The 15,311-nt window shown below is 52.4% G+C and overlaps 2 protein-coding genes and 2 non-coding genes across 4 annotated transcripts in view; all 4 read left to right on the forward strand.

Moving 5' to 3' along the window:
* The first annotated feature begins 3,684 nt into the window (after positions 1-3,684).
* ARL5C (ADP ribosylation factor like GTPase 5C) lies at positions 3,685-8,547 on the forward strand. Its single transcript, XM_055579982.1, has 3 exons — positions 3,685-4,997; positions 5,549-5,700; positions 7,672-8,547. The coding sequence occupies exons 1-3, from the start codon at positions 4,866-4,868 to the stop codon at positions 7,718-7,720; spliced, it is 333 nt and encodes a 110-aa protein (XP_055435957.1). The 5' UTR covers positions 3,685-4,865; the 3' UTR covers positions 7,721-8,547.
* A 782-nt stretch (positions 8,548-9,329) lies between these two features.
* On the forward strand, positions 9,330-9,401 carry TRNAC-GCA (transfer RNA cysteine (anticodon GCA)). Its single transcript has one exon. It is a non-coding gene; the product is annotated as a tRNA-Cys (tRNA).
* Positions 9,402-10,046: 645 nt separating this feature from the next.
* On the forward strand, positions 10,047-10,118 carry TRNAC-GCA (transfer RNA cysteine (anticodon GCA)). Its single transcript has one exon. It is a non-coding gene; the product is annotated as a tRNA-Cys (tRNA).
* Positions 10,119-11,892: 1,774 nt separating this feature from the next.
* PLXDC1 (plexin domain containing 1) overlaps positions 11,893-15,311 on the forward strand; it is an 82,517-nt gene continuing 79,098 nt past the window's right edge. The window contains exon 1 of the mRNA XM_055576011.1: positions 11,893-12,142. Within this exon, the coding sequence (XP_055431986.1) occupies positions 12,067-12,142 (76 nt within the window). The 5' untranslated portion in view covers positions 11,893-12,066. The remainder of the gene's footprint in view (positions 12,143-15,311) is intronic.

Here is a 15,311-nt window from a genome sequence, read left to right on the forward strand (position 1 = left end):
CCCCCCCAGGAAACAGATGGTAAAAATGCTTTAAATATTGCTGCTTCCCCTAGCACATTTCTGAGCCTCTACCCTACCCCACCCCAGCGCAGCCCAGCCCATTTTTAACTAGGGCTGAAATGGAATCAGCCTAGATGGGCTCTGGTAGTCAATTCTCCTTTCATCTAACTCTGGGCACCACTCTGGGTGGGATGAAAATTCTGTATTTAGTGAACTTTTCCCTCTTCTCTCCACAAGCTACCCAGTCCTCTTCAACTTCCATTCATAATCCTTTTTTAATACTCCAAACACCATTTCTCAGGCTGTAACTTAGCTTATAGCCCTTCAGTCCAAAAGCAACACATCCCCACTGTGCACCAGGCTCTGGGCTGTTGGGGAGTGGGTGGTGGGGAATACACAGGTGAGAGAGACATGACCCCGCCCTCTAGGACTCACAGTTGATTGGAGAAAGCAGACAGGCCAGTTATCATCTCAGTGTAGAAAGGAAGCCCCATTTGACTGGAGAACCAGACCAGGGCTTGGGAAGAAAGTGGCTTATGTAGTGGGCACTTGAAGGGATTTAGGAACCCACCTCTCTGAGAAGGTGAAAGGCGCTCAAATGGAGGAAACGCAGAAGCAAAATCATAGTTGGGCATGTGTGGACAAGAACCATGGATGCAGAGCATGGGGGATAACCCACAAAGGCGGGTGGGACATTGTTCTTGGGGGTTCTTGAATGTCAGGTGGGGAGATGGATCTGAATTCAGTGGGAAACAGGGAGACATTGAAGGTTTATGAGCTGTGGAGTAACAGACTCTGAGCTGTGCTTGAGAAAGATTCATAGGGCTGTGAGGCAGATGCTCTAGGTAAAGGGGAGGCAGGAAGACCAGTTAAAAAGTTGTTCTCTTTGGAGAGAGGAGCACTGATGGGCTGTGGGTGGGCAGTGGCAGTGGGCTGGAAGAAGCTGAGTCTCTTGTGTGGTGATGGGTCTCTCTTAACTGCCCCCTCCTCCTGATGTTGGTTTGCTTTCTTCACATCTCCTTTTGTCTTCTGGTTTCCCCCAGTTTATGCAAAGAAGGAAATTCACACACAAACAACAACAAGCAGTTCCCCACTTCCTCTGTCTCCTCCAGCCTGGTTCTCTCTTGGCCAGGGCTCTCCTTCGCTGCATCTCAGGATCCTGGACCCCTTTGTAGGGTCTTCTTGGCTGAAGGCTCTCTCTTTGCTCCATCCCTATCTTCAGATGCCCACTCTTGGGAATCAGAAAGCTATGTCCAAGCAGGTGGTTTGCCAGCAAATCATGGGAGCAGCACTGCTTTACTCCTAGGAGTTGCCCATCACCAAGGAGCCTAGCTGGACATCCAGCCCTCCCTAAGGGAGCTCACCTGAAGGAGGCCTAAAGGCCCACACTGATGAAACAGCTGGAGACCTGTTGAGGGTTGGAACATTCTCCCAGCTCAGAGAGGATCCATGAGCCCTCTCTGCATCACACAGCTAGTAGGTACAGAAGGTGGATAGCTTAGGGTTTTGCTTGTTTTGAGTGCCCCAGAGATGGCACTTGGAGAAGCGAGAGCTGGCATCTAGTGTGGGGCCCTGTGCTAGGTCTCCTGATTTGCAGGGGACACTGGTCCACCCAGAGAACTCAGGGGTTTCCTCAGGGTGAGGGGGAAGATGTAAATTCTGGACCCCGTTTTCCTTGCACCTCCAGGGCTCTGGTAGCTCATTGTCCCTGTAAGGTCCATGGCGCCCTCCTGGGGCCAGAGTCCCAGGGGATTCCCAGGCCCCTTAGGGGACAGACTCGCGGGGCTTTGGGGACCTCATAGGCAAAGTTTGTGACAGCCTTCCCCAGGGGGCGGGGCTCCAAGCATCTGGGCTCGACCTGGGCCCCCGAAGACCCCCCGAGTCCTAGCCCCGTCTGACTCGGGACGTGCCATGGGACAACTGATGGCCAAGTTGATGAGCATCTTCTGGGAACGGGGTAAGAGGCACATAAGTCATCCAAGTGACCACTTTGACCCAGCTCCCACCTGCTACCCGCCCCCTTTCCTCCCCCTCAACCTGTGGGGTGGGCTGGGAAGATTTGATGGGACACGCTCAAAGAATCCTGCGTGAGGGCTCCCTGCCTGCTCCGAAGTCTCCTCTGCCCCCTCCCGCCCACTCCTCTTCGGTCACGCGCTTCGGTGCATCTTTGGGCGCCCCGCCCGGCGAGCCTCCTTCCTCGGGCTAAACGCGGTCGCCGGTTTCCTACGGTCGTGACTTCACGCTCAGCTCTTTATTCAGACCCCCTTCTCTTAACAAGAAGCCCTGGGTTCCCCGGACCTTTTGCACAATCATTTTTCTGGAAATGTGGAGAGGGGACAGTGGGGTTCAGCTCTCATTTCCGCTGTCCCGAGGTGGCTCAGGGGTCCCGTCCCGGTGGGAAAGAAATCTGTCCTGTTGGTTTCTTGTGGGGGGAGGGAGCTTGGGAGCAGAAGTAGTACCGTGAGCCGAGGTCCCCCAGCCTGCTGGGAACACATGTCTCCTTCCTTGGAGGCCTGGTGGGGCACACAATCCCTTGGTCATCGGGTTTGGCACTGACCCTGCCCATCCCCCGGATGCTTCCAGAGCACAAGGTTATCATCGTGGGACTGGACAATGCAGGGAAGACCACCATTCTCTACCAGTTGTAAGTGACTCTCGGATACGGAGGGGGCTGGGCCTTCCTACTAGACTGACAGGCATTTGGACCAATCACCTGAGCCCTTTCCTGGGTCTCTTGTAGCCGGGAGAACAGACAGGCGGAACGCTAGTGTGACCTTCCTGGTACAGGGGCCCCTCGGTTCAGTGGCTTCTCCGTCAGGCATTCGAATCCTGCTCGGTATGAGCAACCCCACTGCTCCCCGCCATCTACCCGCGGTCCCTGCCAAAGCCGGTTGTGAGCTTAAAGCTGTCCAAACCTGACGGATAATCGCCTGCTTCGCTCCCCCTAGCGTCAGGTCTCTGCAAACTCCGGCACCCCAGCCTTGTGTCTTCATTTTTCCTCCCCCTTTCAGTCCCTTTTCAGACTGGAGAAGGAAATGGCAACCCACTCCAGTATTCTTGCCTGGAAAATCCCATGGACGGAGGAGCCTAGTAGCTACAGTCCATGGGGTCGCAAAGAGTCGGACACGACTGAGCGATTCACTCACTCACTTTCAGACCCAAAAGGGAGGGCCGGCTTTGGGTCTGGCTGGACTCTGTAGGTCCTGGTCTAGCAGAGCCTGGCACGTGTGCGTTTCCCGATATTCACTCTCTGGATGGCATCTCTCCTGTTTGGAACTTCCTGAGTATTTACTTAGGAAAATTCTCCCTGAAAAAGTATAATTTTTCCTGAAGAAAAGAGAAATTCAAACAACATGAGCATATATATATATATATATATATATATATATATATATAGTAAAGTTCCCTCTCACCCCTAACTCCCAGTTTTATGTCCCAGGTTTTCCAGAGGTATTTCCTACATATAAAAACATGTTTTTGTTTTTTTTTTCTAACTCATTTTAAACAAAGCCCCTCTCTGAAGGCCCTCACTTATGTCTGTCTCCTTTTTTCAATCCCTTGCTACTTGAACTGTGGTCCACAGACTGGCAGCATTGACATCAGCTGGAAGCTGTTAGAAATGCAAAATGTTGGGCCCCAGTCTAGACCCTCTGGATCAGAATCTGCCGTTTAGCAAGAGCTAAACTGAGCTGCATATTAAAGTTGGGGGAGACTGTTCTAATGAGTCTCCCCTCTCTGGGGTCCAAGTCAAGCAGGACTTGATCTCCCTCCTGTCTGCATTCCCTCATCCCCAGCAGAGGCTCTGTCAACCTGGGCTGAGTTGCTCTGAGTTCGATTCAGCCTGACTTAAGGTGGGGGCCAGAGCTGACAGTGGACTGGGCTGAATGGTTGATGCCCTCTCCTACCTCCCTAGCCTGACAAATGAGGTGGTCCATACACGTCCCACCATCGGTAGTAATGTGGAGGAGATTGTTCTGCAAAAGACCCACTTCCTCATGTGGGACATAGGAGGACAGGAGTCTCTGCGCTCCACCTGGAACACGTACTACTCCAACACTGAGGTGAGGAGGCTGCCTGGGATGAAGGAGCTGTGTGATATTAGCCAGTCACTTAACCTCTCTGAGCCTTGGTTCCCCCATTGTGAGATGGAAACTATAATAACGACCTCTCTGGGACTGCTCTAGTGGTCCAGTGTTTAAGACTGTGCTTCTACTGCAGAGGGTATGGGTTTGATCCCTGGTTGGGGAACTAAGAGCCCACATGCCGTGCAACTTGACCAAAGAATTTTTTTTTAAATGATCTCATGAGTTGTGAAAATTAAACGATTAAACAAGAGCTAATTCAGATGTGTTGAATACTTAATGCAGCACAATGCCTGTTAAAATTTTTGAATACTTCCTGGCAGCTTTGTCTGCTTGCTGGCAGCTTTCTGTTTGATGCATCGGATGGGGTAAGCTCTTTGTCTCTGGGGGCCTTACTTTCTCACTCTGGCAGCAGCAGAATCCAGTGGTTTCATTCCTGGAGTGAGAGCTGATTTCAAGCTCCAGCGCTACCACTCTTAGGCTGTATGGCTGAGGGCAAGATACGCCACATCACCTCACCGACCTTCAGTCTTCTAGTTTGTAAAAGGGGATAGTAACAGTTCCAGTTCCGCAAGGTTGTGGTGAGACCCATGTGGAGTCACAACGCCCAGGACTTGGCATAACCTCTGGCACACAATCAGAAGTTGTGCTCTGTCCACCCTGGGTCTGGATAAAAAGGGAATTCAAATGGGACTAGGGCAGTGAGGTCTTGAGACTGGACAATTTGTTTTCTGTGGGGCTCACATCAAGGCAGAGTAAAGTGGGAAGAGACACATTCATGGGATGAATGAATGTGTGTGTTATCACTCACAACTTCCCTCTGCTGGCCAGTTCATCATCCTTGTGATTGACAGCACAGACCGGGATCGGCTGCTGACCACTCGAGAGGAGCTGTATAAGATGCTGGCCCATGAGGTAAGCTCCCTGCAGCTGGGAGAGGACCCGATGCACTAGCTACTAGCTGTGTGACCTCAGTCTAGTCACACAGCTTCTTGAGCATCATTACTGATGTCCCAGTCTTTGAGCACCTCTCTCCTAGTAGCTTGGGCAGGGCAAGATTATTCCAGATGAAGGGCAATAAGGCCTTCAGCACAACTGATCACAGAATTCAGAGTTGCAAGTGCCAGTCCTGACCTCACTTGTCACTCACGGTGGTGGGACCCCACACGAGTTACTGCGCTTCTCTAATTCTCAATTTCCCCAAGTACAATATAAGTGGGAAAAGTCATCAATTCCCTCCTCCTGGGATCATTGTAAGGATTCTATGAGCTGGTTGCGAGGCCCTCCATGAACTGTTGGTGTCGTTTCATGTGGTTGTTACTGTTGGGCAGGGCCTCCATCCTTGCCCACCTGGGCATGGGGCTGTCTTGCTGGGAAAGCAGGAGAGTTTGAGAGGGCTCATGGGGTAGTGGGAAGGGATGCTGGGTCCTGGCAGGCTGACTGGGGCTGGGTTCCTCTGTCCACAGGCTCTACGAGATGCTTCCATCCTCATCTTTGCCAATAAGCAGGACATGAAGGACTCCATGACCATCATGGAGATCTCCCAGTTCCTCACCCTTAGTGCCATCAAAGACCACCCGTGGCACATACAGGGCTGCTGTGCCCTCACCGGGGAAGGGTTAGTGGCTGTCCTACCTGGACCTTCAGGGCCTGTCCCAACCAGCTGACCATTAGAAACTTCTCTCATCTCTCTCCTGTCAGAATCTGACTCATAGCATCCCTTAGCATCTGGGTCAGGAGAGCTGAACACCTACCCACAGTTAAGATGCTGTGGGTAAGCAGTGAGCAAGACAGTGTCTCTGTTCTCCAGGGGCTTGTTCTACTGGGGAGAGAGGTGACACGCCAGTCAAACAAAAACATTCTCAGTACTGAGAAATGCTATGAAGAAAGTGAAATTTAATAACAGGGATGGGTTTGCTAGAGTTCTGGTGGTCAGGGGCCATGTCTACTAGGAGGTGACTTCAGAACTGAGACCTGAGTGAAGAGACAACCATGGGAAGACCTGGGGGACAAGCCTTCCAGGCAGAAATCACTGACTCTGACCTTGAGTTTCCCTATCTGTAAAGAAAGCTGTTTCCTCCCAGTGTTTCTATAGAGAATAAATGATATCATTCAATTAACATTCACTGGGAACCTACAGCTGTTCCTCCATATCCATGGATTTCACATCCTCAGATTTAACTAACTGTAGATTGGAAATATTCAGAAAAAAAAAAAAAAAGCCAGAAAATTCCAAAAAGTGAAAATTGAATTTATCGTGTGCTAGCAATGATTTACACAGCATTTATATTATATTTACCACTTTTTACATATCATTTACAATATATTAGATATTATAAGTAATCTAGAGTTGATTTAAAGTACTGATTTAAATCAGTGACTAGGTTATATGCAAATATATACCACTTTATACAAGGGGCTTGAATGTCTAAGAATTTTGATGTCTGCAGGGGTCCTGGAACCCTGGAACTCCATGGATACAGAGAAACGACTGTACTTTGTGCCAGGTACTGTTCTAGGCACCTGAGAAAAAGTAGTGAACAAAACAGACAGAAATCCCTGCCCTCACGGAGCTTACTTTCCAGGAGGGGAGAAAGAGACACTGAACAATAAAAATAAGAAAAATGTACAGTAAGTTAAAAAGTGATAAGTGTGAAGGGGAAACATCAATAGGAAAGGGAAGTTGGATGTGTGTTAGGGAGAATGTTGCAATTTTAGATAATGTGTCCAGGGAGGGGCTGCTGAGAAGAGAGCTGCTAATTAAACATCTGAGAATGTGAAGGAGCTAGGTCATGGTCACACAGAAAGGGCCTTGAATCAGGCCTAGAGAATCCCCTGTCCTCTTCCCTCTCAAGTGGAGTCACAGTGGGTTTGGGGCTTGGATGCCCAGTTGAAGAAGGGGAGACTTTAGGCAGGCCAGCCCAAGGAACCATGTATTTCTGGCCATGTCCTTCTAACTCCTGGGTCAGGAGGAGCCCCCCACCCCCATCTCCAACCCATATTCATTTCAATTCAATCAGCATTTCCTAGGTAACCCTCATGTGCCATGCACTGTGCCAAGTGATACAAACATGACCAAGACTCCATTCTTGCTTGGAGTTGCTCACAGTCTAATGAAAGAACTTGCTTATGGAGCCTCTTCGCAGGCCTTTGAAGCCACCCTGGCACTGACCCAATGATGGAGTGGGTGGAAAGGTGGCATTGGAGGCTTGCCCAAAGACATTGCTAAGGTGGGTCTCCAGGCCTCTTTGTCCAAGAAGCCCTTCCCGACTCCCAAACATCCAGAGGTCGCTGTACATCTCCTTTCTAAACGTTGTCACAGTATGTAGTTATACAATTATTTTTTTGACCATTTGTTTAATATCTATCTCCTCTGCTAGACTGCAAGCCCTAGAGGGCATGTCTATTTTTTCACCAGTAACCCCTAGCATAATACCCATTGCACAGTTCATTTATGTTTGTTAACTGAATGCAAAACTGGATATAAATTTGGGCATTCCAGCAGTCAGCTCTGGGCAGGGCTGGGGGTTGGGAAGGCCATCAGCCTCATGGGATATGCTGATCCTTGCCCTGTTCTTCCCTCCCCCAGGCTGCCTGCCGGGCTGCAGTGGATGCAGTCTCAGGCCACTGCCAATTGATGTCCCAGCCTGAGGCCAACCAGAAACTTGGAGGGTTTTGCATGGACTATGTGGGTACAAAACCCAAGTGACTATTATTTTTCTATGACGCTGTAGTGACCAGGGGCATCTATGGATGGTGAAATTGCCATTGTCTACCTAACCCCCCCACTGAGGAGCTAGATGGAGCACCCTGAGTTGCTGCAAACAGGACAGCAGAAAAGCTGCCCTTCGCTCCATGGAAGCAGGCATCCTTCTTGGAGACACCAGGGGATGTCTGTTGGATGTGTTGGGGGATCAGGAAGTGGAGCCCCCTCCCTCAGCCCTCAACCTCTCTGTAGGAAAAATGGAGGGCCGAGTAAGAGACCCCTGTAATTGTTCTTTATTTCCTAGACCTCTACCCCAACCCCTTAACCCCCACTCCAGCTTTCTGGCCCCTTAGCCATCTTTGTCCCATACGCTTCGGTCAAAGGAGATTCTAGAAAGGCAAAGGGGCTGGCTCAGGGGTAGCTCAGTCGTGTCCAACTCTTTGCAACCCCATGGACTGTAGCCTACCAGGCTCCTCCCTCCATGGGATTCTCCAGGCAAGAGTACTGGAGTGGATTGCCATTTCCTTCTCCAGGGGATCTTCCCGACATGGGTCTCCCACATTCCAGGCAGACGCTTTAACCTCTGAGCCACCAGGGAAGGGGGGCAGAGCCAAAGCCTGAGAGGGGAGAGGGTGGAGGACCAGACCTTCCAGCCAGAGACAGGTCCTCACACTGCAGGGGGTTCCACTCCTTCCCCACCTTCTTGTTCCCTCTGAGATGCTGGGTCTGACCACAGCTTTTGAGCTTTAAGCTACCCCTTCACTCCCAGTATCCTTCCAGTGTGAATCCCACTCCTCCCAATATCCCAGATTCCTACAGCATTTGTTTATCTTGTCTTTTTGTAGTGATTTTTTTCCCACACCGTAGTAGGAATTTTATGAAGGTATAATAAATGCCATTGAAAACTGCTCATCTTTTATTTCTGCCTGCTCCTTTGGCTGCACCTCAAAACTGACTTTCAGTTTCATACAAAGTTCTCTGGCAGGGGAAATCCATCTAGGAAGTGGAAAGGGGCTGCCTTAGGGTCTATATGGGGACTGGCTCTTCGGTCCTGGGCTCTATAGCCCTCTGCCAGGTGACTAACACCGGGTTTGCCAGCACTCAGAGCTCTGAGCTCTGCCTGGGCCTAGGGGAAGGAAGGGAGTAGGGGACTTTAGGGGTTGGAAAAGCCCAGGAGTACTATGAAAGTAGAGCTGGAAACAGGATGGAAACCAGGCTGCTTGCCCTGTGCAGGGAGTAGTGCTATTACCCCCCAGAAAACCTGGGATGGTCCTGAGGTCAGTGGGTCTGTTCTCTTAGAAAGTCAGGAGGTGCACAACGCTGTGAGAGTCTGGACACAGATATGGTGGGCTCAGGATTTCTTAACCCGGTGGTTTCCATAAAGAGTGATGAGGGGGGAAGAACTCAGGAAGTCTAAATATCTCCATTCAGATGCCGTCTTCCTTCCATTAGGATAGCTACAAAGAGCACAATAGGTGAAAATTAATTATTCCCTTATTCCGTAGAAATTCATCCTAACTGACAAGCAGCATCGGTGTCACGGGGGTATAGCTCAGTGGTAGAGCATTTGACTGCAGATCAAGAGGTCCCCGGTTCAAATCCGGGTGCCCCCTCTAAGGCCTGGGTTACTTTTTTCTTCCCCGGCTTCTTAGTCCTGCGGTGCTCCTACTGAAGTTCCCTTATAGGCTAAAGAGGAAGGGTTCTTCAACATTGCGGAGCTCTTTTGCCGACAATCAGAGTGGAGCCCCAGGTCCTGCCAAGCCACGCCCTCAGCCTCTTGGGGGCTGTACAAAGGCCGGCTCTCCTGATGGTAGGGTGGAGGCGTGAGCGCCCGTACGCAGGTCTACGTGTACCGGGATCTCAGTCTGTTGGAAGAAGACTGAGTTTCTAAGGGCCGGGCTTGGGCTGGGACAGGAAGGACTGGAGGTGTCTGTGAGCGTGTAGGCGAGAGATGGGCGCCAAGGGAAACGCTAGGGGCGCTCTAGCAAGGCAGGAAAGGCGGGCCCAGACCCAAAGGAAGGTCCAGGAAGTGAGGGACTTCCCCTCCCGCAGTCCCAAATTGCTTTTTCTTACATCATTAGAATTCTTTAGTTCAGAGTTTCAGGAAACAAACTCTGCATTCAAATAAGTAGTCTCTCGAGATTTATAGTCTCTCTGCCTCTTGAAAATACTGGATTCCACTTCCGTTTGTACATACAGTCACAGCGCCTGCGCTGGAGTAGCAGTAAGAAGTCATCCGCAGGCGGATAACCAGCAGAGGGGGTATAGCTCAGTGGTAGAGCATTTGACTGCAGATCAAGAGGTCCCCGGTTCAAATCCGGGTGCCCCCTTGTGTGGATTTTTAAGGATCCAAATTCGGATTCTCCTAGCCACTACTTTTCTTACAACTTTCTACTTCTACGATTTTGTGTTGACATTTACTTCACCACTTCTATTTTGGGCAAGATGAGGAACGGCGAGACAGCAAAACAGAAATTTAGAGCAGAGGTTCTCAAAATGTGTTACTGAGAACAGCACCACCAGCTGGGAACGTGTTAGAAATACGGATTCTCGGCCTCAGAACTATAGAACGTGGGGGGGGGGGGGGCTCCCAGAAATCTGTGTTTTATAAGCCCTCCAGGTGATTCTGATGTACACTCAAGTTCTAGAAGCTTACATTAAAAAAAATTGACATGTCATTTGATTCTAATTATTTCCAAGTTGCTGTTTCAGCCTGAGTCCTTTATTAAGAGACCTTTTAAAACAGACCGTGCGCGGGGCATCCCGGACAGGGGACTGTTCGAAAAGATCAGTGCTGGAGCTGAAACTCCGTCCTGGGTCCTCTCACCTGGACCTTTCGGAAGGTAGGGTCAAGGAGATGTGAACCCGACTGGCTGGAGTCGGAGACAGCGCGCAGCGCGGAGGCAGGTCTGGAAAATCGAGGAAAACCGCAAAACACGCGCGTTGCGTCTCGTCACGTGGCCACTAGAGGGCAGCAAGAAGCCGCAGCTGGAAGCAGCAGCCTTTTTGATCCTCAGAGTTGGCAAAACCGCAATTTAAATGAGACAAGAAGAAGAACTTACAGGCAGGCCTAGTCTTGTCCCATTGTAAGTGATTAGGGGACGTGGGGCTAAAGGAGGTCGGTTCTGGGACCCTGGGTCCTGAGGAAGAAGGAACTGGGATTCTGAAAGATTAGTCTTTAGGGCCCCAGCCTGTATATGTCAGGGTGTCGCCTTCACCCTCATTCTCCCTCCATCCAGCGCGGGATCTCCTTGCCTTCGCACGAAGTAGGTCGAGGAGGGAAGAGGCACCTCCGGGTTCTGACCTGATTCCCTGCCATCTATTAAATCTCCTAAATTGAGGGTATTTTTATTCTGTTCTGGTAGGGTAAAAAAAAAAAAAAAGTGATCTATTCCCAGAGCCTACTTATAAGGTGGTGGCAGTTGGGGTGAGACGTTTCCTTGCTCTCCTCTGAAGATTGACTGGGTCGGGCCCTGTGGAGGTCTGGGGTCCCCAAAGAGGAGGGTGACCTCAGTTACTTTCTGGTGGTGGGAAGAAGTCCAGGTTATTTCAAAGTAGGGATGATCCAGGTCCCCTCCATCCCCATGTCTGCGGGGTGGGATAAAGTGGCGAGAAGCCATAAGAGGGCGTGGAATTCAGGCCTCTGCTGCAAGGGGAGACTCCTGGGGTGGGGGTGGGCATCAGATCCCTACACAACTCCGTGGAACCTCCCAGAAAGTCGGGAAGCCTGGTGGAAATGGGTCGGGGGTGGATGGTAGGAGCCCAGGGTCTGAGGAAGGGGCGCCCGCTGTCCCTTCCTGGGATCTGGCCCTTCAAGCCTTCTCTCCACCGCTTTCCCCCAGGGAGTGGAGGAGGGGAAGGCAGGCAGGAGCTAAGGTGCGGTGTAGGGGTAGCTGATGCTCTTCGGGGGTTCTCCCAGCCCGAGGGTTACCCGCCCTGTCCCCCTCCTCCTCCCGCTACCCCTCCCCCCGCCTGGGAAGCGGCCGCGGGAGCTCTCGGGGAGCGCTCGGGCAGGGCTGGGAGGGCTGGGGAAGACTCGGGGCGAGCTCCGGAGGCGCCGCGCCCACCCCCACCCCGCCCCGCCCCCTCCCCGGTCCCAGCTCCGGGAGGCAGCTCGGCTAGCTCGCCGCCCGCTGGCGCTCCGCCGCTCCCACTGCTTGCCTGCCCCGCGCTCCGCTGCCGCTCGCCGCCCACCCCTCCGCCGGCCAACCCGGGGGACCACGCCGCCCGAGCCGGGCCGGGACAGCTGCGGGCCGGGGGCGGGTCCTGGCCTCCACCATGCGGGCCGAACTCTGGCTCCTCGTGCTGGTGCTCAGGGAGGCTGCCCGGGCTCTGAGCCCCCAGCCCGGAGCAGGTAGGACTGGCCAGAGTTGGTGGGGGTGGGTCAGGGTCGTGGGTCGAGGGGGCAGGTGGGCGAGCGTGGGCATGGACAGGTACCGGCAGGCTGGCGATGTCAGAGGCGTCGGGGGTCGTGTCCGCGGGAGGCCAGGAGCGCTGTGGACGGTCGCAGGTGAACAGGGACCCCTACTTTCCTAACCACACAGGGTGTGTGAGTGAGGGTGGAAGGATCAGACACCGATGCACGCATTTCTCCTTCCCTCCTGGAAGGACACTGGAGGGACCCCAGTAGAGAGGGAATCCATAAGGCATTGGGCTCTGGCCCCCAAAGGGGACGGTGGGAGAGTCACAGGGACCCCTGGCCATACTGGGTGAGGCTGAATTCTGATGAGATGCGAAGTCTGGGATGTCTTGCTTCAGTTTTGTTTCCTTTTTCTCTCCGCTGCCCCCACTCCCAAGCTGACCCAGTCTGGGGGCTGAGTGGCAGTAGCCAGGAGGATGGAGGAGACCCACCATCTCTCCTCCAGCAAGGGCAGTGGGGAGCCTGACGCCCTTTCCTCTCTGTTTGGTACTTGAAGAGCAGCGCTGGGCCCAGAAAGAAGCAACTTGCTGCTTCCCCACCCCCAGCCTCTAGGGTCCTGCAGTCACTCTTGCTCTACTCTGCCCTGGTGGCCCTTGGCCTTTAGCTGTTTTGGCTCTAGATTAGGAGGGTGGGGTGTCCTACCTTCCCCACAGCAGTTCTCTGCAATCATTCTCCCACCTGGAAGTCCTTTTGGAGATCTACCTTGGGTCTCTCCTGTTATAAAGGAGAACCATTTTTCAGCAAGTAATTTTGCATTCTCCTCTTTCTTCCTTATGTATGCAGGCATTCTCTGGGGTTGGGGAGGTGGGTAATTGCAGTCAAGACTCTTGACAGAGAGAATGGGGAAGATAGAGCTCCCCCAGGGTGGGATGGAGCAGGTAGAGGGTTTGTCCAGGGGGATGCTGTAGTTGGGCTGCTGTGTCTCAGGGGTCTGCGGGCATCAGGCACAGCATCAGTGATGGCATTCTTGACTTTAATGGTCCCTGAATATTGTTGAGACAGGCCTGGGTTTCTGTTGAGAAGGAGAGTGTGGGCAGAGGGCAGTGGAAGCTGAGGTGGCAAGAGGTTGCTGATGCAAAACCACCAGTTTTCAGAGAGACCACACAGAGAGTGGCCAGAGACTTGACTTCTAGTTCCAACATCTTGCTTGCTGTGTGACCTTGAGCAAGTTACTTTCCTTCTCTGGGCCTGTTTCCTCCCTTATAAAGTGAGGCTGTGGGCAAAATCTTTGTGGAATTGTAGGATTATGAGAGATCTTTTTTTCTTTTTTATGACTCTCCTTTTCAGATTTGTTATGATGTGTATGAGGTAATTGCAAAAAAAAAAAAAAAATTAAGTCAATATAAAAAGGAATGGGTTGGACAGGTCAATTTTTGAGGTCTTTTGCAAACCCATCCTGATGGAATCTTCTGAACCCTGGATATGACTGGGTTGATGAGGGATGGCGCTGAACCTGACTGAGATGGGAGATCCACGGAAACAGGTAGGGAAGAGGGCATTGGAAGGAAACAAGGATGGGCAATGCAGCGGCCAGAGCCAGGCGGGGCTGAGGGCTGCCTCTTCAGAGGTGGTTGGAAGAGTAGATACCCTGGGGGGGCCAAAAAGAGGGGCAGGCAGAGATTCGAATCACATCTCTCAGTTGAGGACGCCCTGTCTCCTCAGCTTTGGCAAATTCAGCCAGGAGAAATGAACTTTCTCTGCAGCAGGCGAGACTGGTGAGACTGAAGGAAGCCAGCGGGGGCGCTGCTGACTCTCAGTGTCGAGCTTTTTTTTTTCTTTTTTCACAACAACCAGACTGGGTTTGAGAGGGCCCTGTGTGGAGGCAGAGGGTGTCTTCTAGGGAGGATAGATGTGGGAGTGGGACCCTCTGGGGGAGGGCCGCTCCGATTGGTGGTGGAGCCCTGGTGACAGGTGAGAGGGCAGTTGGCAGCTGGACCTGAGGGGTGGGTGCTGCCATCCAGCCCCAAGGCTCCAAGTCCTCTGTGCTGTGATGTGGGTGGGGGGTGGAGGGGGGCGGGGCTCAGGGGAGAGCTGAGATCTCCCCTCCCTCTTGATGAACTGGCCTTGAAACTTCATCTATCATTAAAACAGGAGCAGGTGAAAGATGGATGACTGACCCAAAGATACAGTCAGGTGGTGAGGAAGACCAACAGAGGCTGACAGGCAGATAGACAGATGGGGAGACAGGAAGACACTAGGGTGCATGGTGGGAGCTGGGGGCACCCTGGGGTCTGGGCTGAGTGAAACTGCAAGTGCCTACAGCAGACAGAGAAGGAAAAGGCCACTGGAGGTGGCATCCTGTCCTGGGAGTTAGCAGATCAGGCCCAGCTCCAACCCTGGGTGACCCTGGCAGCTTCATCCTTTTTCTGCCCCTTGGATTCTCCATCCATAAAATGAGGTTTGGACCAGATTGCCTCTAGGGCCCCTTGTAGCCTTGACTCTGCTTCCAGCCTTCTCCTTGCTCACCAGGGAGGGATCTTCAGACAAATGGAGACTGAAATCCAATCTCCACCCAGTGGCCACTGGACAGCCTCTCCCCACCCCCACCTCTGCTCGCATTCTGCCCGGGTCTGTTCCCCAAAACACTCAGGCTGCTGTCCCCTGGGATCGCCAGGTAACTGGCTTCTCTTCATCCGGGTCTCAGTCAGCTCAAGTGCCACCTCTGAGAGAGGCTCCCTGAGGGCCCTGACCAGAGCAGAAACAACCCCAACCCTTTCGTCCTTCTGTTTCCTCCACAGTCTGTCTCACCATCTCACACTGTCTTACTGGCTGAATTACTCATTTTGTGTGTGTCCTTCCCGACCTGAATCTTCATGGGCATAGGGCTTGTGTCTACCTGTTCGCTGTTTTTGCCCCAGCACTCACACAGTGCCTGGCACATAGTGCTTGCGTGCCAAGTCGCTTCAGAGTCTTTGTGACCCTATGGGCCATGGCCCGCCAGGCTCCTCTGTCCATGGGATTCTCCAGGCAAGAATACTGGAGTGGGTTGCCATGCCCTCCTCCAGGGGATCTTCCCAACGCAGGGATTGAACTTGCGTCTCTTACATCTCCTGCATTGGCAGGCGAGTTCTTTACCACTCTTGCCACCTGGGAAGCCCGCCTG

This window comes from Bubalus kerabau, chromosome 4 (genome assembly GCF_029407905.1).
Source record: "Bubalus kerabau isolate K-KA32 ecotype Philippines breed swamp buffalo chromosome 4, PCC_UOA_SB_1v2, whole genome shotgun sequence".
Taxonomy (NCBI): Eukaryota; Metazoa; Chordata; class Mammalia; order Artiodactyla; family Bovidae; genus Bubalus; species Bubalus kerabau.